The sequence below is a fragment of the Talpa occidentalis genome, unplaced genomic scaffold, assembly GCF_014898055.3.
Source record: "Talpa occidentalis isolate TD23 unplaced genomic scaffold, MPIMG_talOcc4v2.1, whole genome shotgun sequence".
Lineage (NCBI taxonomy): Eukaryota > Metazoa > Chordata > Mammalia > Eulipotyphla > Talpidae > Talpa > Talpa occidentalis.
In genome coordinates, this window is record NW_026555331.1 from 142,882,820 (window position 1) to 142,908,860 (window position 26,041).

The window sequence follows — 26,041 nt, forward strand, 5'->3', positions numbered from 1 at the left end:
GAAGGAGACTTGAAATTGGAAGGTGCCTCACCTTGGCACCTGGGCTGTGAGTCATCCACGCAGGTCTCATTGGGCTGCCCCAGCCCACCCGTGTGCAGGGGTGGGCGATGGCCCGGGGCGCTCCAATCTGTAGTTTGTGTCGTGTCAGGTGGACAGTGGTCAGCGCTCACAGGCAGGTCTCCTCTGGCTGCGGTCAGCCTTGTGTATCTCCCCCCATGGACAGCTCAGTGATGACGCCTCCTCTGTTCATGGCAGTGAACAGAGAGAAGTTACCTTCTCTTCAGCCAGGCCTCACCGCCCTGCCCCGCTGGCTGGCACTCTGGCCTGGTTCGTAGGGACTTGCTTTAGAAGTGGGCCAGCGCGCTGGGCTCCGAGCAGGCAGCTGTGGTCCACGGACACTGACAGCCAGAGGCCAACCTTCAGGACTCTGCCGCCCTGGGGGACCTTTGTGCTGCCACAGAAATCCCTGCTCAGCTGGCACCAGAGCCTCACTCTAGGGCGATCTGACCGCGTGCAACAAAATCCTTTTCCTGTCCCTTCAGTAAGTGCTGCAGAGCTGTGTGTGTGTGAGTCGGAGTCACTCCACTTTAAGGGAGAATAAAGAGCTAGTCAGATGGTTTTTTTGGTTAGAAAGTATTATATCCGTGAAAAGAATAGAGTTTCCACAAGTTCATGAAGCTTTTGGGTGACTTTTCTTGGCAGTCAGTCCCATGAAGGCACGCCGTTCAGTGGCACTTAATAGAAATGTGAACAGGTCACCCCTTCACTTTTAACCCCAAATAACTGCTAAAGAAAAATGGAGACATCTCAGGAAGAATGTCTAACAACGTCAGAGGGAAATAATGGGTGATCTGGATGATCGCTTTAAGATCACACAGCAGGGCCTCCCCTGGTGGCGCAGCGGTTGAGCGCTGGGCTGCGAGGCTGCTCGCAGCTTCTGCAGTGCCGGTTCGATCCCCGCCTGCGAGGCTCCCACATGGCACGCAGACCTCTCCTGCCACTCCTGCTGCTCCCCTCAGCAGTATATTTTGTCGGCCTGTCTGTTCTGTTCCCCACTCTGGCTCCGGTGAATTCTCTCACCCTCCCGTGCTTCTGACTGTACCCAGTGCTTGTATAAATAAATAAATCTTTTAAAAAATATATATATATATATATCACACAGCAGAGGCAACATGTGGAGGAAGAGGGCAGAAGGGCATGTGGAGGAAGCGTGGACCTCCCTGCAGGAAGGTGCCATAGACAGGGAGCTGGGGGAGCGTGACCCTGCATTCATAGCTCCGGCAAGCAGGTGGGGTAATCCTGAGGCTGACCAGGGGCTCCCCAAGGAAGGAGAGTTCTGCATAGGTCACAGATCAGAGCAACCTCAGGTTCAATTCAGATTTCTAAGCATGCCCGCACTCACTGCAGCACGCCTGGTTTTTCCTGTCCAGAGTAATTTAGATTTACCCCAGCTGCTGCCACTTAATTGATTTGGTTGTTGTTTTTTCCCCCTCTGTTTGCTATAATTACAATTTCTGGGTGTTTTTACCTACAGATGGTTTTAATGTAATTATGCTACATTATTTTCCATTTCATTGGGCCCCCTACAATTAGATTATATAGTTATGATATATTTATCAAATTAATCACATATTTAAACCATCATTAAAGATTTACAAAACCAAATGGAGCCATTTGAAGACGATTTCATTGTTTTTTATTAGACATCTGTAAAAGTAGCTTAATATTTACTGTCATAAACTTTTATTCATTTTCTATAGCTTTAATAAACTAAAAACCTAAATACCAGTAGATATCCTTTGTTAAACCTATCAGTATTTTTCTAAGTTCTAAATTCATAGATTAAATCAGGGACTTGACATTTTACAACCATTTGTTTATTGTTTTATAATTTTCTGAAATCTGTCACTTTGCCCTTGACGGTCTTTGTGATTTAAATGTCTTCAGGTTTTACTCAGTTAAAACCTTTCCTTTCAAAAACAATAGGGGCAGCGATCCGGTTCCAGAACAGCAGCCTGCAAAGCACCTCCACCCACTCCCCAGTGAAAATGCCATAAAGTCTCCGGAAATTGTCCTAAGGACATGCAATAAAGGAGCAAGCAAGAAAAGCTAGTAAATCTCAGAAGAGTAAGAGTCCATGACACCTCAGCCATGACTCACGTCTCTCTTTGCCCCAGGTCAGCCTCAGGGTTACCCCACTGGTTGCCGGGGCTATGAATGCAGGGTCACGCACCCCAGCTCCCTGTCTATGGCACCTCCCTGCAGGGAGGTCCACGCTTCCTCCACACGCCCCTGTCTCTGTGTCACAGGCGCTGAGCTCCAAGAAAGCCCAGCTGAGCGGTCAGGGCCTCCCTCCACCCAACCAGAGGGCAAAGACTCTTGCTCATCAGATTCAGAAAATCAGCCTGTCACCTTTGCCCGAGCTTGTGCACAGGGTGGAGGTCCTATGAGAGGAGAGGCAAGCTGAAGAGACCAGAGTCTACCTCCCGCCCAGCACCAGGCTCTCAGGTACCAGCTCCGGAAGTGACCACGGTGTCTGCCCTCAGCGCCTCTGCAGCGGCTTAGACGCGTTGCCCCGGGAGACAGAGCTCTGAAGTTCTCCCCAAGTAAGCTGATTTGTTCAGAACTAAGGGTGTGGACGTCATGCGGAGGGTGCTGTCAAAAACACTGGGGATGTAGGTGTGAGCAAAGAAGTGGAGGCACGAGTAGCCTTATAAGAGCAACAAGCTCTACACAGCTCCACTGTGTCACCAGAGGGACCCAGGGGAACAGAGGCTCGAAAGAGCCTCCGAAGGTGAGAAAGAAAGTGAAAAAGAAGAGAGGACATGGCAGGGGAAAGATAGATTACAGGGATGGATGGATAGACAGATAGATAGATAGATAGATAGACAGGCTGGAACAAGGCTCTCAACATTATCAAAGAAAATTATTTTTAATCTCAAATTCTATACTTGGTCTGACTCTGATAAAATTTAAGAGAAGAATAAAGAATCAGAAAAGATGAAAGCTTCTGAGGCAGGAGATAGGAGCTCCAGTGGAGGGTAGAGATGGAGGGGACCCCTGGGTGGTGACAGTGAACGCGGTCCAGGAGGACAGCTGTGTATCGGGATGTGGCCTGGGCGGTCCTGGGGAATTCTTTCTCAGGAAGAGATTAAGTACCAGCTTACAAATTACATGAGGAAAAAAAAAATCAGGAAGATTTAAAGGCTGGATTAGTGCTAAGTACACAGAAAACCAAGCAAACAAATTAAGGCAACTAATCTCCAGGAAATACAAAAAGGTATGCAGGAAGGGAAAAGATAAAATTTCCTAATGGCTCAGCTGCTCTGTATGGTATTTACGTAGCTGCAATATCATGAACACTGAATAGCGATGTAAACAAAACTACAGCCAATATGGAAGGCATGACGGAGGGAGGAGACACACTAGTGGAAAATGAAATGGGGGGACTTCATCATCATCTTCTATGGTCAAGAGCCAATAAATCATGCTGAAACAAAAATCAAGAAGTACCAATAGAATCATATTATTCAGAGAACCAAGCCAAATACCTGCAGAATCAGCTGAAACAGGTGGAAGAGCTTGCCTGAGAAGGGAGATGGTGGGACTGATTGTTTTTCATAATGAACTTTTGAAAATTTGACTCTTTGGAACTACATGCATTATAACTTCAAATAAAAGTTTTAGCTCTACACCTGCACTCCTATGTTTATAGCAGCACTGTTTACAATAGCTAAGCTTTGGAAACAACCCAAATGCCCAAAAATAGATGACTGGATCAAGAAGATGTGGTACATATATACCATGGAATATTACTCAGCATTCAAAAAAGATAAACACATGCAATTTGCAGCAACATGGATGGCACTGGAAGGGATCATGCTCAGCGAAATAAGCCAAAAAGAAAAAGAAAAATACCGGATGGTCTCACTCATAGCAGGAATCTAGAAAACTTAAATAAGGGACCAGGAAAATGAATATAAGAAAGTGAAAATCAAAATCAACAAAAAAACTATGAACCAGAGACACTTTGGGGGGTGGGGGGCGGGAGGGGAAGGATTGGGGTCAGAATGGGGCGTTTGCAATTGTATGGGGGAATATAAAAATAAAATTTAATATTTAAAAAAAAAAAAAAAAAAAAAAGTTTTAGCTCTATTTCTGTCTCCACTGCATTTGCCATTTCACTCACTAGTGAGCTGTTTTCAGAGTAACGAATTTCCATGAGTACCAAAAAGTTAATTTTGCCTTTACCTTAGAGGGATTATTATGCCTTAAAGGAAGGCTAAACTAGATATATAAAAATTCAGGATTTGCTGAGAACTTCCATTGCTAGGTGCCCAGGGCTAGGTTAAGCACATCCATCCATTCTCTCCTATTCCAACCACAGCCGTGAAGTGGGAATTGTTTCCATTTTACAGATGAGAAACTGAGGCTCATCTCAGTCAAAGATGCTCGCCTGCCACAGTCTGCTAGCCTGTGGCAGAGCTCCCAGATCCCAGAGCTTCTGTTTTTCCTATTAGATCCCACCAGCTCTTAAGATTGGACTTTAAAAGAACTACAAAAGGGGAAACAATTAACAGTTCTCCTTTGGGGAGAGAGGAGGGACTCTCTAATCCCCCTTGAGGATTCAGCAATCCTTCTAGGTTGCTAGCTACAGAATGACTCAAGTTGCACCCTGCTGGAAATTCCAGCCTGTGCTCACATGAGCAAAGGAAGCAATTTTACCACTCAGGCTAGGAGCCCCAAGATTGCAAAAATAAAAGCTGCCTTCTGCTCTTATTTTGAAATAAAGGGGATGTTGACACCGCTTCTGCTTGGGCCTTAACACCCGATAAGAATGCCAGGCTGGGCTCTGTGTCCAGAAAAGCCCAGTCACACGTACAGCGGATTTCCGTAAAGGGGGGCACAGATGGCCGCACCAGGGGTAAACTGGGTCTGGGCTCTTGGACCCGATGATCTTGAAAGGTCCCTCCCAAAGGAGATTTTCAGTCGTGTTTATCTTGGGTGCAGTCACTCTGAGGCACTTTGAGGGTGTCCTGGCCCGCTTTCTCTCGGGGCTGGTTTGTGATATAAGCAAGACACTCACCTGGCCCTAAGTGCATCGACCTGTCGGCTCCAGCCTGGGTCGAGTACGTGTTGAACAATGTTGTTTACATTCCTCTTTTCTGAAAAGTCATGGGACTACCGCACGTCAAGAACTGAAAGTGAAATTAGCTGATGGGACATCGGTCAGCACAAAGTTCAGAGCTGTTTACTTAGGCACCACTGGGAGGGCCGGCGGGCCCGGGCAGGGCATCTGTCCGCTGGCCATCACCCTCCCGCAGCGCTTTCTACCCGAGGCTGACATTAGGAAGCCAGCGAGAACCAGGAATCCACCAAACCTGATTTCCTGCTCTGCCTTTCAGTGAGCATTCCTGTGGCTTCTGCATCTTCTTTTGTAAGTACCCTCCCCGCATGCAGCGCAGCTTGCCCTGACGCCTACACCCGGGGACACTTGGGTCTCAGGCCCTTCGGGCTGGGGGAAGTTACCGGGGATCCGGGTCTGTGCCCCCCCCCCACCCGCCACTATGTATGATGTAGCCCCTACCCTCTGCTCTCCTCTCCCTTCAGCATCCCCCTCAAATCTCTGGCCTCAAAAATAATGAATGTGATGCCAGTGTAAGTGGTTAGCAGAACCCAGGGGGGACCGGGTGACAGGCGCTTGCCCAAAACCTGCACTAAGAACGCGGCTTGTGGAGGGGACCGGTTATCAGAAATGATAAACAAAGGGACATAACAGACTGCTGAACTGTCTCTCCAGGGCAGCCAGGGAGGCACAGTGGATCCTTAAAATACACACTGCGGGTTAAGATTAAAACGGTCAGCAAGGCCGGGGTTCTTGCTCAGGATTTAATCCGGTCTAAGAGGTTTCTAGACCCCGTGATTACACTACGTTGCTTCTCATGCCTTGGTGGGAATTCCTGAAGGATCTGAGTTCTGTGGGTGTCCATGGCATGCGATTTTAACCTACGTGCTTCCCATCGTAACCCTCATTGTGTTTTCACCTGTAAAATCCAAGGCTGTTTTGGGGAAGGGAAGGAAATGCTTACAAAAAGGTGGCGGCTTTTTCCTTCTTCCCTCAAGACGCTGACATGCATTTTTCAATATCCTCCTGGACCTCATCTCGCCCAAATCTGAGAACCAGTTTATTCTCCTTTGAATTTGCACATGTCCTCCTATCTCAATGTTTTTCCCAGCTTACCCCCTACTTTATCTAATTACTAATTACTCTCTAAGGTGGTTTATATTTATTTGTCCTATAAATTTCACCTTTTTCATAAGGAGAGCACATCATTCTGGAAATACCTTTAAAGTGAAAAGAGAAAGATGCCCCTAATAGCACCACTCACAGACACCACTGAAGTAACATTCCAGGCTATTCTGTACATTCACATTTTAGAATATTTCCTTCGTCTGTCTCTGCGATGCAACTTTATGTAGGCAGATACACTATACAGTGTGGGTTTAGCCCTGGTTCTTCCAAAGTTTCCATAGTCACAATTTTAATTCTAAAGATTTATTTATTTATGTATATAAGAACTGGGGTACAGTCCAGAGGTATGGGGGGTGAGAGGACTCACCAGAGACAGAGTGGGGAACAGAACAGTAGATCGACTGAAATGCAATGCTGAGGGGATCAGCGGGCTAGACAGGAGATGTCTGCTGTGCCACGTGGGTCACCTCCCTGGCTGGGGATTGAACTCGTGCTGCAGTGGCTGCAGACAGCTTCATAGGTTGCATCTTAACCCCTTGCGCCACCAGGGAGGCCCCCACAATTTTAATTCTAATGCTAATCTAATGTTAGTCATTCAAGTTACTTCCTACTTTTGCCTAAGTAATAATACTGTAATGAAGTTCCAGAACTCTGAATCATTAGTTGCATTTCTGATTGCTGCTTAGGGTAGACTCCAAAGTGGAATTGTTATAGGGCAGCCCCGATATTGAACGGGTTGCCTGGCTGTGGGTCCTCACCCGCGCACTTACAAGGGACTTATGAATACTCCACTACAGGCACACACAAAAGGTTACTAAAAGGTTTATTTACAAGGGAAAAGGAAATAAGGAAAATGTACAACTCAGGGAGAAAATAGGGAAATAAAGTCTTTAATGCGTCCTACCCGATCCGCCGACCTGGAAACCCAAAGGCACTCTTAGAGCTGGCCGGACGCTGCGAGCTGGCGGAGAGCCAAAATGGGGGACCCCTCCAAAGCCCACGTGTCTGGCTTTATACCAACCTGGCTGCTTGACCCCACCCTCAGGTCCCAGCCACCTTCCCTTTGGTGGTGATGGGATCTGGAGTTCCCAGTGTCTTTGGTTTTGGCCTGGGGTGGGGGTGGAGTCCACAAAGCCTGTATGGAATTAGCTTTAGGACAGCCTTTTCCCCCTAACAGAATTACTAAGCCAAAAAGATAGGACAATTTTATGAGATCGTAATACATATTGCCAATTACCTCCCAGAAAATCTGTAAGAAGGATCACATCCATCATCGCTGAACTAGAATGCCAGTTTCACTGCTTGCTGGGTAGCCAGTGTTTTTATCTGAAGTTCATAGGAAAAACTCACAGGTTGTTTTGCTTGGAATATCTCTGACGCTATGATGCAAGGTAGTGATTTCTGTCATGTTAGTGAATGTGACATAGTGGTTTATGGTAAAGTATTTGGCCTTTGTTCCCCTTTCTGGCGCCATATTCTTAAAAATCCTTGAAACTTCCTAAGTGACAATAGGGAAGACTTCACTGTGTTCATAATAAGTCCCTTTCAACCACACCCAGACTTATGTTAATGAGTGGACTTTTGGAAGTCCCTAGGGATGGGGCTGGTTGCCAGGGGAAACAACCACAGGATGTGAAGGGTGGATCTTTCAGCCCCGCCCCACACCCACCCCCACCCAAGCTCCAGCGGGTGGAGATTGAATCCGGCGCCCATGTCCAGAGGTGTAGCAATCGTACCCTATAATGTCTCCTGAAGGGAAAGGGGGGTGATTATGGGACGGAGCCCTTAACCCGCGGAGAGGATGTGGTCTCCAGGTGGATCGCGTCAGAACTGAATTAAATCTAGGACACCCACTGGCGCAGCAGAGAACTGCTTGAGCTAAGCTCATTCAAGGGGAACCAATCCAGCAAGTGGGGTGGGAGCCTCGGGGATACCCCTTGGGCAAAGAGCACTCTTCCTGAGGGATTTGGGGTAAGAGCAAGTGCCACAAATCCTGAGAAGAGCCAGAGCAGGCACAGAGCCTGAGGATGCAGAGATTTCCTTGTGAGGCTAGCAGGGGCAGCCCCGGGGCTAAGGCGACCTCACGGAAGCTGGGAAGGAGGCCTGGGGCCCTGTGTGTTCCGTTTCCCTGACTGGGGATCCCATAAGTGCAGACTGACTTAGGCTGATAGTTGAGCCACAGGCCCGGTCACTGGGGCGATAGCCTAGTTAACTTTCTCAGCCCCGACCTGGACTTCAGTAGACTTCGGGCGCTGATCCCCGAATCCCCGCTCTCTTGTAAGGACAAGTCTCCTTTGTCCACTTGGCAGCAGTTAATAGAAAAGTCCCTGGGCAGAGCCGAGAATGCCAAGGAGACACAGCGTCTGCCCTTCCTTTGGGCATCCAGCCCAGGAGACAGAAGGGCACCGTCTAGGTCAGCCCAGAGTGACCAGAGAGATGGGCTCTCCCAGGTCCCCGAGTCTGGCCCGAGGGGTCGAGGGGGAGGCCCGCAGCCTCTGCTGCTCAGCGGTCAGCGACTTGCTTCTTGTGGGTTATCCTACATGTGATCGGAAACCACTTCACGGGCACCATGGACTCACCACATCCCCTTCTGTGGGGACAGAGCTGAAGTTTGTGGGGGGGGTGTAACCTTTCCAAACAGCTCTTAAAATGTCTTTTGCAAAATTCAAGGTCGAGGTCTGGGAGCGTGTCTGGTCTTCCGCTTCTTTCCTTCTGACCGTGGAGCACAACATTCAACGGGCCTCGGCCTCCCAGCAGGGCTGGCTTCAGAGTTGTCTGGAGTTCAAAGCTGGCATCGCTCTGCTCCTCCCACCTGCTCAGCACCTCCGCAGGAGAGCCGGGGCGGCCCACGGCAGTTACTGGTTTATTTTTTCACATTTTCAAAGGGCAGGTTTATTAGGAAAAGAAGAAGGAAAAGGAGAGACACCTGCTTAGACATGGGTGGGCAGTCGTGAGAGGAGAGCTGCCCAGTTACCAGTTTTAAAGCTAGTCGCCGTCAAACTCTGCTTTGTGACCTTGACTCTTAACCCCCCATAAACTGGACCGTGCAGTCCCGCCCAGGAATGCAAAACAAGGTTGGATTCCAAGGTGCAGGCGTCTTCTTGTTTTTAAGCATTTTCCCTCCCTTTAGTAATTTTTTTTTTTAAGATTTATTTTTATTTATTTATACAAGCACTGGGCACAGTCAGAAGCGCGGGAGGGCGAGAGAATTCACCAGAGCCAGAGCGGGGAGCAGAGCAGGCAGAAGGACCGAAGCACACTGCTGAGGGGAGCAGCGGGCGGCAGGAGAGGTCTGCGCGCCATGGGGGACCCTCCTCTGGTGGCCGGGGAGCAGCCGGGGATCGAACCGGCGCTGCAGAGGCCACGGACAGCTTCGCAACCCAGCGCTCAACCGCTGCGCCACCGGGGAGGCACCCCCTTTAGTAATTTTTAACCTCTGTTCCCACCTGGATTATCCATAGCAAGGGCTAATGAGCAAGGGCTAACCAACAGCAAGTGAATGTTCATGGAACCCTTCAAACTGCCTGTTTGCTAGCCTGCTGGATGTGGAGGGGCTGGGCAGGAACCTCTCATTTGGCGGGTTTCAGTGGAGTCCTGCTTGTGCTGTCAAGCTGGTTTCTTTTAAGATTTACTTTTATTTATGAATGCATACAAGAACTGGGGTACAGGCCGGAGGTGCAGGAGGTGAGAGGATTCACCAGAGACAGAGTAGGGAACAGAACAGGCAGACTGACTGAAATACACTACTGAGGGGAGCAGCGGGTGAGTCAGGAGAGGTCTGCTGCACCATGTGGGTTGCTCCCTGACCGAGGATCAAACTCAGGCCACAGTGGCTGGCGAGAGCTTGATAGTGCTGCAACTTTAACCCCTGTGCCACCAGGGAGGCCCCTGTCAAGCTGTTTTTATACACATGGAAGAAAAAGTAAGTCAAAACCACACAGGATCTGTCACCGCAGGAGTTGGGCCTTCCTGGCCTTGCATCAGCACCTGAACTCACCTGGGAACGGCCACTGCCTATTTGAAAATGAACCATCTGGGCTCATTTCTCTGCCATAGAAACTAAGACACGTTTCTCTTTCTTCCCTTTTGGTCTGTGGCAGGGCCACCCCCAAGATGGTCCTAAATATATTCAACCAGAGAGATTCTCAGGGCCGGTGGCAGCCTCTGGCCAGTTAGAGCCGCCTGGCCCACGGCCCTGTCTGAGCCTGTGTTTCTAACACATCCTCCTGGACCTCGCTGCTCCCTCCTCCAGGTGAGTGCCTCTGCCTCGTGCTCGCCTCTGTCCGTCCCTCCCTGGTCACCGTGACCAGCTCAGTGTCCTCGGAGCAGACACACCACTGCCAGACACTGGGGGTCCCCGAGCTTCCTGCAGGCAGGGCCTCCAGCTAGCGTCTGTTCATGGCTGCAGCGCTCCAGTCTCCCCTATAGTCTCCCCTGCAGTTTACCACTGACGGGCTCTGCCGCCCTGGGCTTAACTTCACAGAGTTCCAGTCCCCTCTCTAGACGAGTAATAATTGAAAAAATACTTGGGAAGTAATATTCCCCATGCTGTACCCAGATGACCTCCTTTAATCTCCCTAACATTTACAGAATAAGGTCTCTTTTTATCCCCATTTGACAGATGGAAAGCCAGGCAGAGGGACGATAGGTCACAAGGACACAGAGTCAGTGGGAGACCTGGATGGAACACAGGACAGGAAGCCTCAAAGTCGGTGCCCAAACCGGGGTTCCACCGTCTCTTCTGCGTAAAGTAAGAGCAAAGATGGTTCTGGCCACTGCTCAGTCAGAGGCGAGGCAGGTGCTTGGAGGATATCACCGTTTGGGGTGTGTGTGTGTGTGTGTGTGTGTGTGTGTGTGTTTTGCCAGACCTTTCCTTCCACTAGCTGTGCACTGGGAGGTTACTCATCTTTGGAACCCTCAGTTTTCACCTCTGGAAAATGGAGACAATAGTTAATCTGTTTCCAGAGAGCTGGAAGAGCTTCAGAAGATAACACCTGCTGGGTGCTTAGCTCAGGACCTGGCACAGGCTGACGCCCGAGGGATGTCAGGATCTGTAATTATTACCAGCCCGCGATCCCATTGGATTCCTTTGTAGGAATCTTTGAGCCTTCCACTGTTTAGAAAGACTTTCTCAAAGCAAGTTCTTTCTTCTGTGGCCCCCTATAGCTTTGATAATCATGAATGCAAAGAAAGTCCAGGAGATGAATCTGTAGCTGACAGCAACCCAGTCACCTACATGACTTCCCTTTCAAGCTTCTGTTCTGCAAAAGGTGTCTGAGGGTTAAGTTCGCCCAGACTGTCCCCCAGGCCATGCGGGCACTGCTGCTGGGGCCAGGCCAGGGGAGGGAGCGCCCAGGAGCTCAGCCGCCACCAGGCCTGGTGTCCATTCTCTCAAGTGGCCTCCAAGGACTCAGCGCTCACCTCTAGGCCGACAGGGCGCGTCTGAGAAAGAGGCGAAGCTTGTGGAAACCTTTCATAGGAGATGGGGAGAATAAAAAATGAACTAAGAGGACCAGGAGATGGAGAAGCAGGAGGGAAAAACAGGGGGTGTAAGAGAAGATAGATCCCCAAGCCATCGCTGGGCGCATCCCGCCCTCCACAAGCCAGCCGGGTGGGTCTGGCCGATGGTGCGAGTCTGCGATCCCGGGTGTCTCGTGAAAGTTTCACTCTGTTTCATACGAAACCGTAAGACCATAATGTAGAAGAGCAGGGGTGATGCCTGTGTCTCTTTCAGCCACCATCCCTCAGCGTGAACATTCAGAAGGGCTTAACCTGAAAAAGGAAGAGCGGCCTCATAGATAATCTGAGAATCTTTCCCTTCCGCTCCCTGCCCAAAACCAAAATTCATCTCAGTGAGTTTAAAACTCTGGCTTTATCAAATGATTCATGGATCGAGCAGCATCTCACAGAGCCGGCAGATGGGAGCTGCGAAGAGCTGTAGGAAAAGGAAGACTTTTATAGACAGAACAGGGGCAGGATCGGGGGAGGGGGATTATTGGGGCAGGGTCCCTCTCTTTGGAGGCTGAATGGATCAGGCGGATGACCCACTGGTGCCAACCAGGTGATTCCAGACTGCCTGGGTAAAGGTTATATCTCTGGGAGCGACTAAAACTGCAATTAGTTAGGTATTAAGTCTCCGTTTGGTGACATGGGCCAGAGCACAAGTAACTCCACTGGGGCCTGTGGTCTCTTTGTTAACATTCCCTAACTTCCTCCCCTGGAACGGGCAAGTGACCGTGGTCACGCTGGCTGGAGTCTAAATGTGTGTCTTGGTCCAAAGGCCCTAGTGCAACATTATGGCAATTTTGATGGCAAAAGGCTAACAGCCTCTATTGACACAGGCTCAAGGAGACTGACAAGTAAACACTGAAACTCAAAATGAAAAAAGAAAAAACAAAGGCACAGACAGCACTTCACGATGGTCCTGTTGTAGAGCAACCCCGATACAAAACGGGGTGCCTGACTGTGGGTCCTCACCCGCGCGCTTAAAAGGACTTATCAATGCTCTACTGCAGGCACACGTGAAAGGTTCATAAAAGGTTTATTTACAAGGGAAGGGGAAATGAGGAAATGTACAGCTCTGGGAAAAAAGTGGGGGACAAAGTTTTAAATGAGTCCTACCCGATCCGCCGATCAGGAATCCCAAATGGCACTCTCAGAGTTGGCCACGAGCCAGGAGCCGTGAAGCCAGGAGGCGAGCAATAGCCAGAGAGGCCCCAAGGCCCACGTGTCTGATTTTTATACCCAACCTGGCTGCCCAACTCCACCCTCAGGTCCCAGCCACCTTCCCCTTGGTGGTGATGGGATTTGTCTTTCCCAATGTCTTGATGGCTTTAGTCTGGAGTGGGGATGGGGTCCACAAAGCCTACATGGGATTATCTCAGGACATCCTTTCCCCCTAACAGTCCCACAGATGCTTGGAAGATGGCAAACATTACTCCTTCTTAAAGAATAACAATAACAACATGTCGTTGTTGTTATCAAAGTGTAGAAGGTGAGACTGTTCAATGGGCCGGGCTGAGGATGAGATCAGCTTTCTCTTTAACTGTGGAAGGAGAAATTGATTCACAATCACGGTAGCATTGCTTATAGTATTGTAAAATAATGTCATAAAACATAATAAATAAAACTATGAAACAGCTACTGGCTGTCCTTAAAACAATTGTTTAGGAAATATTCCCAGTGACACAAGGAAACAGCCCAACTATCACGATGTTTACAAAGTGGATTCGACCATCATTCCTACCCCCTGAAGGTCTAGGTGATTTGGAGTCTTTTCTGCGCACACACACACGTTTTTCTAGTTTTCTACAATCAGCATGTATTACTTTGGTATAAACAGGAAAAGTTCAAGTAAAAATGGCAACAGTGACTCAGCAACTTCCCACTTTGTACTCTGAAGGAAGCACATTTTTTTAAAGAGAATGAGAAAGCTCTCTGCCGTGAGGATGTGATTACTAGGATTGTCAAACAAAACAAAACAAATAACCAGGGCAGGCTCTGAGGAGAGGACAAGAGTGCCCTGGGGGTTCCAACCAGATACCCATGTATTTTCAGTACAAAAGATCTAGAATAAAAACCAGAGTAGCCTCCGCACCGCGTCTCTGTTCGGGGTTTCTGGAGTCTGTTCATGTTCCAACAGGAAGTGTGTGGGCCCAGCTCTGCGCTGAGGGTCTATAAGCCAAAACACAGGCCTTCACCCCAGAAGCCACGCTGTCTTGTTAGAGCTGTACCCAGCTGAACGGCAAGAGCCCAGCTGAGTGGCAAGAGCCCAGCTGAGTTCAGTGCAACTATCTAGTTGATTCCTTAAACTATCCATGAATCGGTAGCATCCCACCAGCACTGCAAAATCATACAAAATGGAAGGTTTTTACAGGCAAAAATAGGGTGGGGCAAGTCAAGAGCAAAAGAAAGACCATTTCAGGCCCAGCCTCCTTCCATTAGGGGTGCCCAGGGGCCTTATCCAGCAGGCGGCCTCATAGCACTGGTTGGTGGGGAAACTCCAGCTCAGTTAGTCTAAATTTTTCATTTTGGAGAGAGGCTGAAACAGCAGTGGGCGAGGTATGGACTGTTGGCGGGGCCTGGCATGAACAACTCCATTTTGGACCTGTTGTTTCTCTCTCTTAACACAGTAACATTCGTATTCTGTAGGGTAAGTGAATTGGTGAGGCTTTTACGCCCTCTGTGGCTATCACCTGCGGCCTTGAGCGCAGGAGGCGCTGGGGAGGTGAGCTCGGGGCACACATGCCCGATGGCGGACACCTGGAGTGTGTGGTGCGTGCATGCGTGAGTGGGCACACCTGAGCCTGGAGGCAGAGGCTATAAGGGCAGCGTCAGCGCGGCCATGGCGGAATGGCTGCGAGGGGAAGCCCAAAGAGAAAAGAGTGAAGATTCGCTGGGGGCCAGGGGGCTTCGTTGTCGCCAGCCTCCTGGCCCTCCAGCCCCCTGCCCTGCCAGCCTGTGGGCATGCCCCACAGCAATTGGCATAGAAAGAGCATTAAAACCTGAAAAAGCCACTGAGGGCTCCGGGACGCTCCCTTATCCGTCTGCCCGAGTGGATGGAGAACCAGCCTGTGCTGCTCCCAACACGCATTCATCACAACAGGCTCCTGCTGCGTATCAGGTACCATTCTGGGGATGAAAGTGATGCAAAATGTAAAAAACTGTTCCTGGGAGAGATCAGGGCCCAGCAGGCGCGTGCAGTCCAGCTTTCAGCCAGTGTGGGCTGACGTCCAGGCACGCTGGTAAGAACAGGGAGGCTCTAAAGAGGCAGTAAATGAGGGGAGGACTTGGGGTTTGGCGAGAGGCCCTGAGGGTGGGCAGATGGGCTTGGGGGCACTTGAGCGGAACCTGAACTGAGCAAGACGAGAGTGGGAGACACCAGGCGCAAGGGCCTCGCTGGAGAATTGCAAATTCGGGTTCTAAGGCAGGAGAAATGGAGCAGGCCTAGCAGCTCAGCTAATTCTGTGCTAGGTCTGAAGAGGAGGGAGGGCAGGGAGAGTAAAGGAAACCAGGGACCAAGCCAGCTCGCGGGCTTCCCGGCTCCAGCTTTATCCTCTATTGTAAACCTCGGAGAGGTCAGCTGAGAGGAAAAGGAGAAGCCCAAAGCAGAGGCTGGGCCTTCTGCAGGCCCTGCCGCTCCAGGCGGCTGATGCAACCGCTGCGTCAGAGCAGCCCCCTGTGTCTTCTGGAATCCGGCTGTTTTCAAGTCAAAAATGTTTAATAATGATTTTTGGAGCCCAAGCTTACCAGCCTTGAGACAGGAGAAAGACGAGGAAGCATATTTATGGAAGTCCCCTTGCCTCCCAACCTCCTGGTTCCCGGACACAGAGGCAAGTCAGACCTGGTTTCCACAGCACACTGTAGAAACCGGGGCTCGGGTCCTGGAGCTCCTCCTGGAGCTGAGATACCAGGACGCATTAAAAACCTCAGATACAGTCGTCTACGAACATTGGTTCACGACACAGCCATACAAAAGAGGCTTCTGCTAGGAACGTTTCCCTCACCGGGGCTCGGCCTTTCTGTGGCAGACTCCGTGGCTCCCAGCGGCCTCCCAACTGGTCTTCAGTCTCCTGGGGGTTTTCACTAAGTCATGCCCCCAAAGACTGATCAGACAGTGCTGCAGAGGGCAGCCCTGGGGTCCCGCCGAGATAGCAGCTCACTCTTCTCTTCCACAGCTTCCCTGCCTGTTCCCCTGAAGGAGAACCCTTGGGCAGAAGCTGGGGGCTGCCGGGAGCCCAGGCAGGTGTGCAGAGGTGTTGCACTGGCCTGAGCGGGCCCCCTGGCAGGCCCTGGGGGTTGCCTTTGTAACAGCCACCTGCTTCCCCCCAGAGTGTGTGCCCAGGTCTCTAAGCAAAGATGTTGCTGATAGATCTGCTTTCTTACCATTCTTGAATGAAGCTGCCTACTGTGTTCTCCCCCAAATTCCTGCTGAAGCCCAGTGCCCAGTGTGATGGTGCTAGGAAGCGGGGCCCTAGCATCCAGGTCAGCGCCTTTCTGTAAGAACAGTCCCTGTGCTTCTGCGCTGTGAGGGGACAGCGAGGTGACTGGGCAGCTGTGACCCAGGAAGGCGCCCTCAAGCCACACCCAGTGGACCAAGGCGCTCTGCCCTCGGCCTGCGCCACCTCCCAGCCCTCACACAGTGCACATGCATGTTTTTCATGTGTTCCTTTCTGTTCTTGTAGAACAGAGGCGGAATGCGTGCAGAAGACCCTCGGGTCATCTCTGGGAGAGGAGGGGCTTGCTCCTCCAGGGGGTCCCTCTGAAGTTGGCCACAGGGCTGTGTACTCTGGGCTTCTCCCCAGGACCACGGCTCATGTCACTGCTTCATCCAACAGGAATGAGAATGCAGATCGATATTCCCCTTGGGCAGAAGCCTGGGGACATTACTGGGGGCAGAGGCCTGGGAACACTCCTGGGGGCAGGCACGTCCTGACAGGCCACCAGCCTGTGTCTCCTGAGACCTGCAGCCCGTGTCCCCAGGTGCGTGAGGATAAAAGGACTATTTTGTTTCATTTTGGAAAATTCTGTAGTATGCAAACTACTGGTTTAGAGAGCAGTTTAGAGTGGTCCTTCTGATGAAAAATGTAGTGAACCAGTTTGCACTCCCACCAGCAATGCACAAGAGTTCCTTTTTCTCCACACCCTCGCCAACATTTGTTGTTGCTAGTTTTTTTAATATGTGCCATTCTCACTGGTGTAAGAGGGTATCTCATGGTAGTTTTGATTTGCATTTCCCTGATGACAAGTGATGTTGAACATTTTTTCATCTGCCTGTTGGCCATTTGCATTTCCTCTTCAGAGAAGTTTCTTTTTAGCTCTTCTGCCCATTTTTTGACTGGGTTATTTTCTTTGTTGTTGCTGAGTCTCATCAGCTCTTTGCAGATTTTTGTGATCAGTCCTTTATCATTAGTGTTGGGTGCAAAAATGTTCTCCCAGTTGGTGGGGTTTCTCTTTGTTTTTGTTATTGTCTCTTTTGCTGTGCAGAAGCTCTTTAATTTGATGTAGTCCCAGCTGTTGATCTTTGCCTTCACTATCACTGCTTTGGGTGATGTGTCTGTAAAGATGTCTTTGATGTGCATATCATGTAGTGTTTCGCCTATATTTCCTTCTATGTATTTTATGGTTTCAGGTCTTATGTCTAGTTCTTTAATCCATTTTGAGTTGGTTTTTGTGCATGGTGTGAGGTAGTGGTCAGGCTTCATTCTTTTGCATGTAGCGACCCAGTTTTCCCAGCACCATTTATTGGACAAACTTTCTTTGCTCCAATGCATAGTCTTTGCTCCTTTGTCAGAGATTAGTTGACCATAGATCTGTGGGTTTATTTCTGGATTTTCTATTCTCAGCAATCAAAAAAGATAAACACATGCAATTTGCAGCAACATGGATGGCGCTGGAAGGGATCATGCTCAGCGAAATAAGCCAGAAAGAAAAAGAAAAATACCGGATGGTCTCACTCATAGCAGGAATTTAGAAAACCTAAATAAGGGACCAGAAAAAAAGACTAATTGCAATAAAGTAAAAATCAAAGTCAACAAGCAACTAAAGACCAGAGACAGTGGGGGGCAGGAGGAGAAGAAGAGGGATTAGGGTCAGAATAAGGGGGGTGGGAATTGTATGGGGAATATAACCAAAATGAAAATGCATACATTATGCAAAAAGTAAAAAATTATGTAAGAATTATATAAAATAATTCATTAAAAAAAGAAAACTGTAGTGAAAAGACTTTTCAAAACTGGTGAGGAAGATAAATACTCTATACTACTTGAGGGACTACTGTTAACAGATTTTCTGTAGATGTTTGGCAATATGCAGTTCTGCCTTTGATCTGATGATCGCACGTTTAGGTACTTAGCTTCAGGAAAAATCAGATTGCAAGGCATTGCCATACAGTCCTCTCCCTGGATTTGCCAACACCAGGGTGATGCAGGCCTGTGACGTGCAGTCATTCACCCTGCTCTGGAAGAATATTGAACAGCTTTGCAAAATGTTCACAATATTCACTGAGAAAAGGCTTCTGTTCTATGGTCTGATTATTGAAAAACACATCCGCACCTAGGGAGAGGCTAATGGTGGGAGATGAACAGCAGTTCTATGTAGGTGGTGGGATAAAAGGCTGTTGGACATGTTTTTCCCCTTATAAAAAGCTTCTGGTATTTCTATAGTTAACAAATCACTGTTGTCAGGGGGGGAAGTGTAGACGTTTTAAAAGGCATGAGTCCTTGTGATGTGATTTCACCCCAGGGTGACAACCTGAGCCCACGGGACTCCCCAGCAGGGTGGTGAGGGGGTAGGCGTGGCCCAAACTCAGGGGCTGGGGTCTGTCGGGTCTGCAGCCCCGGGAGGATTCTCCCCACAGCTCCTCAGGTGGCCTAGTGACAGCTGCCCAGAGAGCTGGGGTCCACCAGCCTGCCAGCGCCCCATCCTCCCTCAGGTCCCCAATAACAGCCCCCCTTCTCCCTCACTGTCCAATACACCCTCCGTGGAGAGCCGAGAACCCCACCCCCAGTTGTTTCTAATGGTTATGGTGTTGCGTTGCAGCAAAGCCTTTGGCCCAAGGGCACCCAGCAAGGTGGTCAGGCCCGCAGAGCTGCACGGGAGAGCCTTCCCGCCTAACTCAGCTGCCGGCTTATCAAGGTGTCCTGGCTGTGGGCCTCCTGAGCTCTGTGCCTGGGGATGGTGGAGGAGAGGGGTTCTCCTGGAATTCCAGAAAGGAGGTCATGAGTTTGTGAAGAAACTGGGCAAGGTGGATACTCATGGTGTGGCTTCCCTTCAGGTTCACGGAGGACAGGCCCGCAAAGCACAGGAGAAAATGGTCACCCCATGGCTGCGGTGGTGCCGCCACCTGCTGTTCCTGGGCATCCTGGCCCTCATGATCACGGTCATCTCCCTGCTGTTCTACGCTCTCCTCTGGAAGGCCGGCAACCTCATTGACTTGCCAGACATGAGAATCGGCTTCTACAACTTCTGCCTGTGGAACGAGGTCACCAGCTCCCTCCAGTGTTACCGGTTCCAGGAGCTGGAGGCACTGCAGTTGCCCCAGGCTGGCCTGGCCTTGGCCAGGCTTGGCGTGTATGGAGCCCTGGTCCTCGCCCTCTTTGCACCCCTGCCTCTCCTCCTGGCCCAGTGCAAACGTAGCAAGGGGGAGTGGCAGCTGGGCGTAGGCTTCCTGGCCACATCCTCTGTGCTGCTGGCCAGCGGCCTGGGCCTCTTCTTCATCTGTACATGGAGGTGGATCCAGCTCTCCCTCTTGGGTCCTGGCTTTATAGCGCTAGGCCTCGCCCAGGCCTTACTCGTCGTCTTGCTTGTAGCCACAATGGCCTTCCCTCAGAGGGCGAGGGTGGAGAACAAGCTTGAGAGCGATTAGTGCTACCCACAGCCTTCCCCGACCGCAAGGGTAGAGTCTGAACTGTGCTCAGGGTGGCATCAGAGTCCCTGGCTGGTCTGTCTTCCCAGCCACATTTCATAGCTGACGCTGACCTCGAGCTTTAGCGAGGGGACCCGCATGCACAGGGTGGGGCACCAGTGCCAGGGAGGCCATGTGGCAGGCACCTGCGGCTTCTTAGTATAGAGCTGTCTGTCAGAACTTTTGTGGTTTCCCAGGGACCCCTAAAACCACAAAACTCAGTCACAGGTCTTCGATTTAATTGACTGAGCTGAGCAAGCCATTGTTTATCCTCAGGATGGTGGGGAGATAAGGATTCCTATCACTGGGCCAGAGTCCTTCATTTATAGGTGGTTTAGGGAGACCAACGGAGAATATTGAGACCTCAGTGTCCCTCAGGGCCCCGGGTAGGCAGCTCCCGCCTCTCTGTTGGGTGGGCAGTACTGAGGCCAGAAGTGATACACCCAAGACAGAGCACAGGGCTTGGAAGGGACATCTGGGTGGCTTTGAAGGTCCCCCTGAAAAGGTTCCTGGCCCAGAAGCCACACAGACCAAGGGAGCCACTGGGGCATAACCCCCAGGGTAGGGCCCAGGAGTCGGGGGCAGAATTTGCCAAATTCTCGGGCAAGAGAGGAAGGTGAACAGGACTGAATGGCTCAGACACACACAGATACGGCGCCCCTCCCCTTCACAGGCCAGCAGAAGGAAGGACGCGGACACGGCTTGGGGACTCGGGTGTTTAAGCCCCGTATATTGAAAAACCTGTAAAGCAGATGATGGCCTCACCCTATGCTTGCCAGACGCCGCACAGAAAGCAGAGTAGCGATTGGGACTCCGGCATGATCTTGCGTCCTTAGCTGCACCTTTGGGCTCCTGCCTCACTCTGGCTTTACAGCGGCCTGAGGGCCAAGGCCAAGGCCATCCGGAGAAGGAGGTAGCAGCAGGAGGGGAAGGCCCGGTTCCCACCTGTGCCCTGAGGGTTGAGCCCCAGAACGCTGCCCCCAAGGCTTGGGGGGGGGGGTGTGAGGGCTGGAGACTGCCTCTTGATAGAAGCTCTTACTGAATAAAACAGTCCCCTTGACCTGGGAAAGGGCACTGGGTGGAGAAAAATTCAAATGGGAACTTGTTTTGATTGCTCACTTCCACACAGTCGCCCACCAGAACCCCCCATCCTGGGTGCAGTCCGCAGGCAGGGAAGGGAAGCCCGTCTCTCTTCAGCTGCTCTTGGCAGAAAGTCCTGGAAGCTTGTCCCTTAGCTGAAAAAGATCTCCCTGACGTATTTTAGCACATCCTCATCTTCCCCGGGGCTGCTGGGGCAGGCAGAGGCAGACCCTCCAGGCCCCTGAGAAGGGCTGCCGCCTGGGGGAAGGGCGTCCTCTCCATTGTCCTCGTCCTCACTTCCCCCAGAACTCCCTGATGAGGATGCTGACGGTGACCCTGAGCCGGTGGGGGACAGCTCCGGCCTATCAGCACCTGCCAGAAACGGCTGCTCCAAGAGCTTTTCCTGTTTTCGACCCTGTGGAGAAGAGAGGCAGGCAAGACAGACGTGTTTTCCTTCCCTCACGTGCTGGCCTGTCTGATGTAGAACAGATCCAGCAGTGACTGGGAAGGTAGTGCACGACCAGGTCAGGCCCGGCCCCCAAATCAGACACCACCCCACTCTTCACGCCTCCCCCTCTTCACAGCTCTGGGAGAAATCAACTAACTTGAGAGCACAGCAGGCATAAGCCCGAGGAGCTGGGCCCCTGAGGACACGGGGCATCTTTAATGGACACTGTGGCCTGGTGTAGCACGCGCGCGCGCGCACACACACTCACACACACACACACAGTCTGAGGGCAGGGTGAGAGAATGGAGGGAGCACAGAACAAAACTGAAGCATGGGTCCGAGCTCTGTCACCAGGAAAGTCCCTGGTCTGCATTTCTTCATCTCCAAAAGGAGGAAGATAAAAACGTTCGCCCCATCGGAAGTAACTCCCCTGCCAGGTTACTGCAAGAGTGAAATGAGGCCGCTCTCCTGCCTGCCTGTGACTGTGCAGGGGCTTCTCTTTCTCTTTTTTCTACTAGACCTGTCCTTTCAAAATGTAAACGGGAAAAAGAATGAAATGAGGCAGGACAATATATAAAAGTCCCGGGGAGGCTTAGGTTGTAAGTATACAGACTCCGAAGTGCCGTGATTGCTTCAGGCAGGGAGCAGACTTCAGCCGCCTGCTGCTAAGTTCAGGGAGACGTCAGCTGCCAAGCCGAGCCCCTCAGAGAACACAAGCAGCGACACACTCTGTCCCCGCCACACAGTCACCACACAGGGCCACTCCCTCTCACCGCCACCCCCTCCCAGGTCTCCAGCCCCAAAAGCTCGGAGGGAGCTCATCTCCCCTGCGAGAGAGCAGGAGGAGCCCAACCCGAGAGAAGACTAGGAAGTGGCGGGCAGATGAGCGGCTCCTGGGCCCCTGAGGACACAGGGCATCTTTGATGGACACTGACTGTGGCCTAGTCTAGTCTCTGCCCAGAAAGGGTCTCAGGTCATAAAACACCGTGAACTTACCTCAATCAGGATCCCCAGAGCAACGTCTACTAGCTCAGCCTCGTTCATGCAGTACACAGTCTTCGCAGCAGGAAGTCTGGAACAGAGGAAAGAAGCTACAGATGGGGACCAATGGGCCTTAGGCCTCACAAAGGAGAAGCAAATGAGAGCAAGAGGGACATGGCTCCCCTAGGGCACGGACAGGACCTGTAGCAGGGACGTCCCTCACTGGCAGCCTGAAAACTCCCACAACTACCATCCGTCAGCCAACCCGTCCCCGCAGCCCCAGAGGTCACGCTGGCCCCTCAGCTTGTGCTCATCCATCTGTCCCTGAGGCTCTGCTGTGGGAAGACAGCCTGGCCCACATCTCTTGCCCGGTGGATAGCAGTGATTTCATTTCAAATGAAGAGACTGACATTTTGGACAACTGGCATCTGAGCGCCAGCTAATGTTCCCCTGACAGGGGAGCTGCACTCCCCGGGCTGCCATGAGGCAGGCATGCTGCTTGTCTGTGAGGGGATAGCTTGCTTTGCCACCAGAGGCCTCTGCACCTCAGAAACACCTGCCACCTCACTGAGATGCCCCACTCCTCCCCCCACCTGCGTCTCCAGGAGGTGCTGTCTAACCTGATGTCACCCTTTGCTGCAGCTGCTGTGGTTCTGCTCCTCTTGGGGGTTGTCGCCCACCCTTTGCTCTTCTGGGTCACCTGGGTGGTCATCCATGAGGGAAGGACCCTCTTCTTGGTATTGGATTTTAAGCTTTCCATCTCTCTCGTCTCTCAGGAAGAGTTTTTCAGGACAGCAACGCCTACTCTCCTCACACCAGGAATTGGAAGTCTGTCATCTTAAATGGAGTCCAGTGTTAACTCCTGTTAAAAAAAAAAAGAAAAAAACAAAAAACAAAGGCCAGTGAATTTGAACAAGCTACAATACTTTGTCATCAGCCACTTCTGGCAGGGGAGGCCAGAGGTGACCAGGCTGTTCACAGGGCATCAAGCGGGAGGTGCGGTAGTGGGCAGGCCAAGGGAGAAGCAACCCTCTGACCAGCCATGGTGCCCAGTGCCCCACAGGGCAGCCAGCACCCCACCCCCACCCCCACCCCATAGCCCTGAGATGTTCAACCTCGGGGGGATGGGCACCCCCCCAGGAGAAAGGAAAGACCCCTCTCACCCCCTCACACACACTTGTCCTCAGCACCTCACTGACCCCAGGGTGCCAAGTCTCTCCCACCCCTATAATCAGGCTCCCAGGTCTCTCCTCTCTCCCAACCACAGACCTCTCCTTTCCTCAGACGTGGAGGGCTTACGAAGACTCTGGAGCCTTCTGAGTCACAGTGAAGGGCCAACACCTCCTTTCATCCAAAGATGCTTCCGACTGGTCAGATTTTAGCCAGTGGTACCTGGGCCTGGACTCTGGCCTCCCCCCACTCTGGCCCAGGGCGAGCCCCTCCTCTTGACCTCACTCCTCCCAACCCCACTTGGCACCACTCAGTCCCCCGTCCTAAAGCCCAGGCCCAGCCAGTGACTTAGGGTGCCTGGCTCGGCCCCCCACCCGGCAGTCACCCTGAAAGCAGCTCAGGAGTGGCCCCCCAGGATCTCCCGGGAGCAGAGGTTTGCCGGAAAAGGTAACGAGGTAAGATTCCCCTCTAATCAGACGAGCTCATTGGCTGCTCATCCAGCCCGGCTGCTGCCCACCCACGAGCAGACCTTTGCTGATGCACGACTCCTGGAGCCGGCCGGGCCGGGCCCGGGCAAGCCCACTTCCCCAGAGAGGGCGGAGACTCGGCAATGTGCACGCTTTTTGTACACTGGCCGGCCGGGACTCGCCACCAGGCCCCAGACCCCACACCCGCGTCCAGCGCCCGCCCCGCTGTCCGGGACTCCCAGAAGCAGAGGCCGGGGGCAACCCCGGTGCAGCCAGGCCCGCGGGCAGGGGAGCCCGGCGTCCCCAAACCCCGCGCCGCCGGCCGGTGGGGCGCGCGCGCGCGCGCAGGGAGCGGAGGGGAGGCCAGGGGCGCCAGGCGCGGCCGTCTGGCCCCGCGCCCCGCGCCCCGCGCCCCGCGCCCCGCGCCCCGCGCCCCGCGCCCGCGCCCCGCGCCCCGCGCCCCGCGCCCCGCGCCCGCGCCCCGCGCCCCGCGCCCGCGCCCCGCGCGCCCGCGCCCCGCGCCCCGCGCCCCGCGCCCCGCGCCCCGCGCCCCGCGCCCCGCGCCCGCGCCCCGCGCCCGCGCGCACCTCGCCCCCAGACGCCGCGCTGCGGCTCTGGCCCCCGGCGCCCTCGGCGCTTCCGCTTCCAGCCGCCGGCGCGCGCGCGCCCCCTGCAGGCGGCTCTCGTGGCCGCAGCCCCCACCGCGCACGCGGACCCCGGGCGGGGGCGAGGCGGCCCCGCGGCCGCGGGTCCAGACCACGGGCTCTCGCCGAGCTCCAGCGGGCTGCTCTGAACGCCCCTCGCGACGAGGCTCCGTCTTTTGGACTGACGAGCCCGCCTAGGCTCTTGCCGACTTCAGGGAGATCCCGCTAAGCTGCTGTAGCTAGAGCTCCTGGCGCCCAACGCCGACCGCCCTGGGAACGGATGCATCTCCCTTCCCTCCCGTGGCCCCGGCCTGATGCCCACCCGCCGGAAGCAAGAATCCCGCGAGGTCGGCAGAGGAGAACCCGCCCTTCCCCTGCTCCCTGTTAGCAATTTTCCATTCAAAGACAACCCCCCCCCGCCCCCCGCCCCTGCTCCTTGGCTCCAAATTCCCACTTTTCCATGTGGTATTGGGGGTGAGCCCAGCTTCTCCCAGCTGCAGTCCCCCCGCGCGCAATAGTCTGCCTTTGCTGCTCTTTACCAGATGAATATTGCGTAGCAGTAGCTTCTGACAGCCCTGTTGGATGCGTGCCAGGTTCCTGCATCAGAAATTAGGGGGAAGGGGATGCATTTTTGAGAGCTCTGCTGGTGGGGTGGGGAGTGGCCACGAGGCCAAGGTCTGTGCCCGGGAAGACAGGTCAGGTTGCAGTGGCGATGCACACCTAAAATGGTAACTGCAAAGTCCTGGGTTTCCCCATGTGAATGGAGGATTAACATAGTGGAAATGGGGGAAAGGTAGAAGGAACTATTAGTAAGTCTTGTGTTTCCTCACAGTTTAACCCCTTAAATACCTACTCGTCCTCCAACCCCCGGCAGAATGGAGTGTAGAGTTTAGTGCCAATGTCTTTGCAATTTTCCGAAGGTGGTGCAGGGTAAATGAAGAGGCTCGGGGCGTTTATGCCGCTGCCCTCGATGGCTGCCATCTGCGGCCTTGAATGCGGGAGGCGCCTGGGAGCGTGGGCTCGGGCAGGCCCGACGGTGGCCACCTGGAGTGCGGTGTGCCAAGCGTACGTGGGCACACCTGCGCTGAGAGGCGGTCTATAAGGGAGGTGTCACAGAGGGCGGGGGATTGGGGGATTGGGGGCGGACGACCAAGCAGTGGAGAGCTGCAGAGAACAGCTACCAGAGGAAAGAGCTATAGGGATTCACAGGGGGCCCAAGTTGCTGTCTCCCTGCTGGCTCGCTTTCCCCTAACCTGGGGATGACGCCCCAGGTTCTCTTTCAAGCTGACAACCAACGATGAAGCTACCCTGTCTGGGACGGTTGCACAGCAGGTGGGTGAAGGAAGTACCCCACCTTAGACTGCTGGAGCCCAGAGAGTCTGGGCAATCGGGCCACCCTTGCCCGGTATTTCAAAGTCCCACCCGAGTCAGATAATGAGGGGAGGCCACCGGCAGGGATGTGGTCACAGTAGAACCAGGTTCTGTTCCATCACAGGGGAGCCTGGGAACCCCAAGTTCCACCCAGGCTCCTTGGCCCACTTGTTCAGCTCTCTGACCATTCACCAGCAGAGGGCGCTGGCGTTGCTCCTTTCA

The 26,041-nt window shown here is 52.7% G+C and overlaps 3 protein-coding genes across 13 annotated transcripts in view; 2 read left to right on the forward strand and 1 right to left on the reverse strand.

Moving 5' to 3' along the window:
* AGBL3 (AGBL carboxypeptidase 3) overlaps positions 1 to 10,431 on the forward strand; it is a 45,592-nt gene extending 35,161 nt beyond the window's left edge. The window contains exon 21 of one of the 4 annotated variants that reach the window (XM_054692686.1): positions 10,354 to 10,431. In XM_054692686.1, the coding sequence (XP_054548661.1) occupies positions 10,354 to 10,429 (76 nt within the window). In that variant the 3' untranslated portion in view covers positions 10,430 to 10,431. Of the gene's footprint in view, positions 1 to 1,986; positions 2,601 to 10,353 lie in introns of those variants that run through there. The other 3 variants (XM_054692681.1, XM_054692685.1, XM_054692683.1) reach the window with 3 other exon arrangements.
* TMEM140 (transmembrane protein 140) lies at positions 4,826 to 23,104 on the forward strand. Of its 3 annotated transcripts, none has more exons than XM_037513711.2 (2): positions 4,826 to 5,437; positions 19,029 to 23,104. In XM_037513711.2, the coding sequence occupies exon 2, from the start codon at positions 19,065 to 19,067 to the stop codon at positions 19,617 to 19,619; it is 555 nt and encodes a 184-aa protein (XP_037369608.1). In that variant the 5' UTR covers positions 4,826 to 5,437; positions 19,029 to 19,064; the 3' UTR covers positions 19,620 to 23,104. The 3 variants fall into 3 exon arrangements, with proteins under 3 accessions (XP_037369608.1, XP_037369600.1, XP_037369621.1); XM_037513703.2 differs by lacking the exon at positions 4,826 to 5,437 and adding an exon at positions 10,935 to 11,003; XM_037513724.2 differs by lacking the exon at positions 4,826 to 5,437 and adding an exon at positions 14,628 to 14,876.
* On the reverse strand, positions 17,994 to 25,891 carry CYREN (cell cycle regulator of NHEJ). Of its 6 annotated transcripts, none has more exons than XM_037513753.2 (4): positions 25,803 to 25,891; positions 22,788 to 23,029; positions 22,183 to 22,258; positions 17,994 to 21,153 (listed from the first exon to the last, which is right to left on the reverse strand). In XM_037513753.2, exons 2-4 carry the CDS (start codon positions 22,925 to 22,927, stop codon positions 20,890 to 20,892), a joined length of 480 nt encoding a protein of 159 aa, XP_037369650.1. In that variant the 5' UTR covers positions 22,928 to 23,029; positions 25,803 to 25,891; the 3' UTR covers positions 17,994 to 20,889. The 6 variants fall into 6 exon arrangements, with proteins under 6 accessions (XP_037369650.1, XP_037369658.1, XP_037369674.1 ...); XM_037513761.2 differs by lacking the exon at positions 25,803 to 25,891 and adding an exon at positions 25,302 to 25,468; XM_037513777.2 differs by lacking the exon at positions 25,803 to 25,891 and adding an exon at positions 24,988 to 25,008.
* Between the last annotated feature and the right edge of the window lie 150 nt (positions 25,892 to 26,041).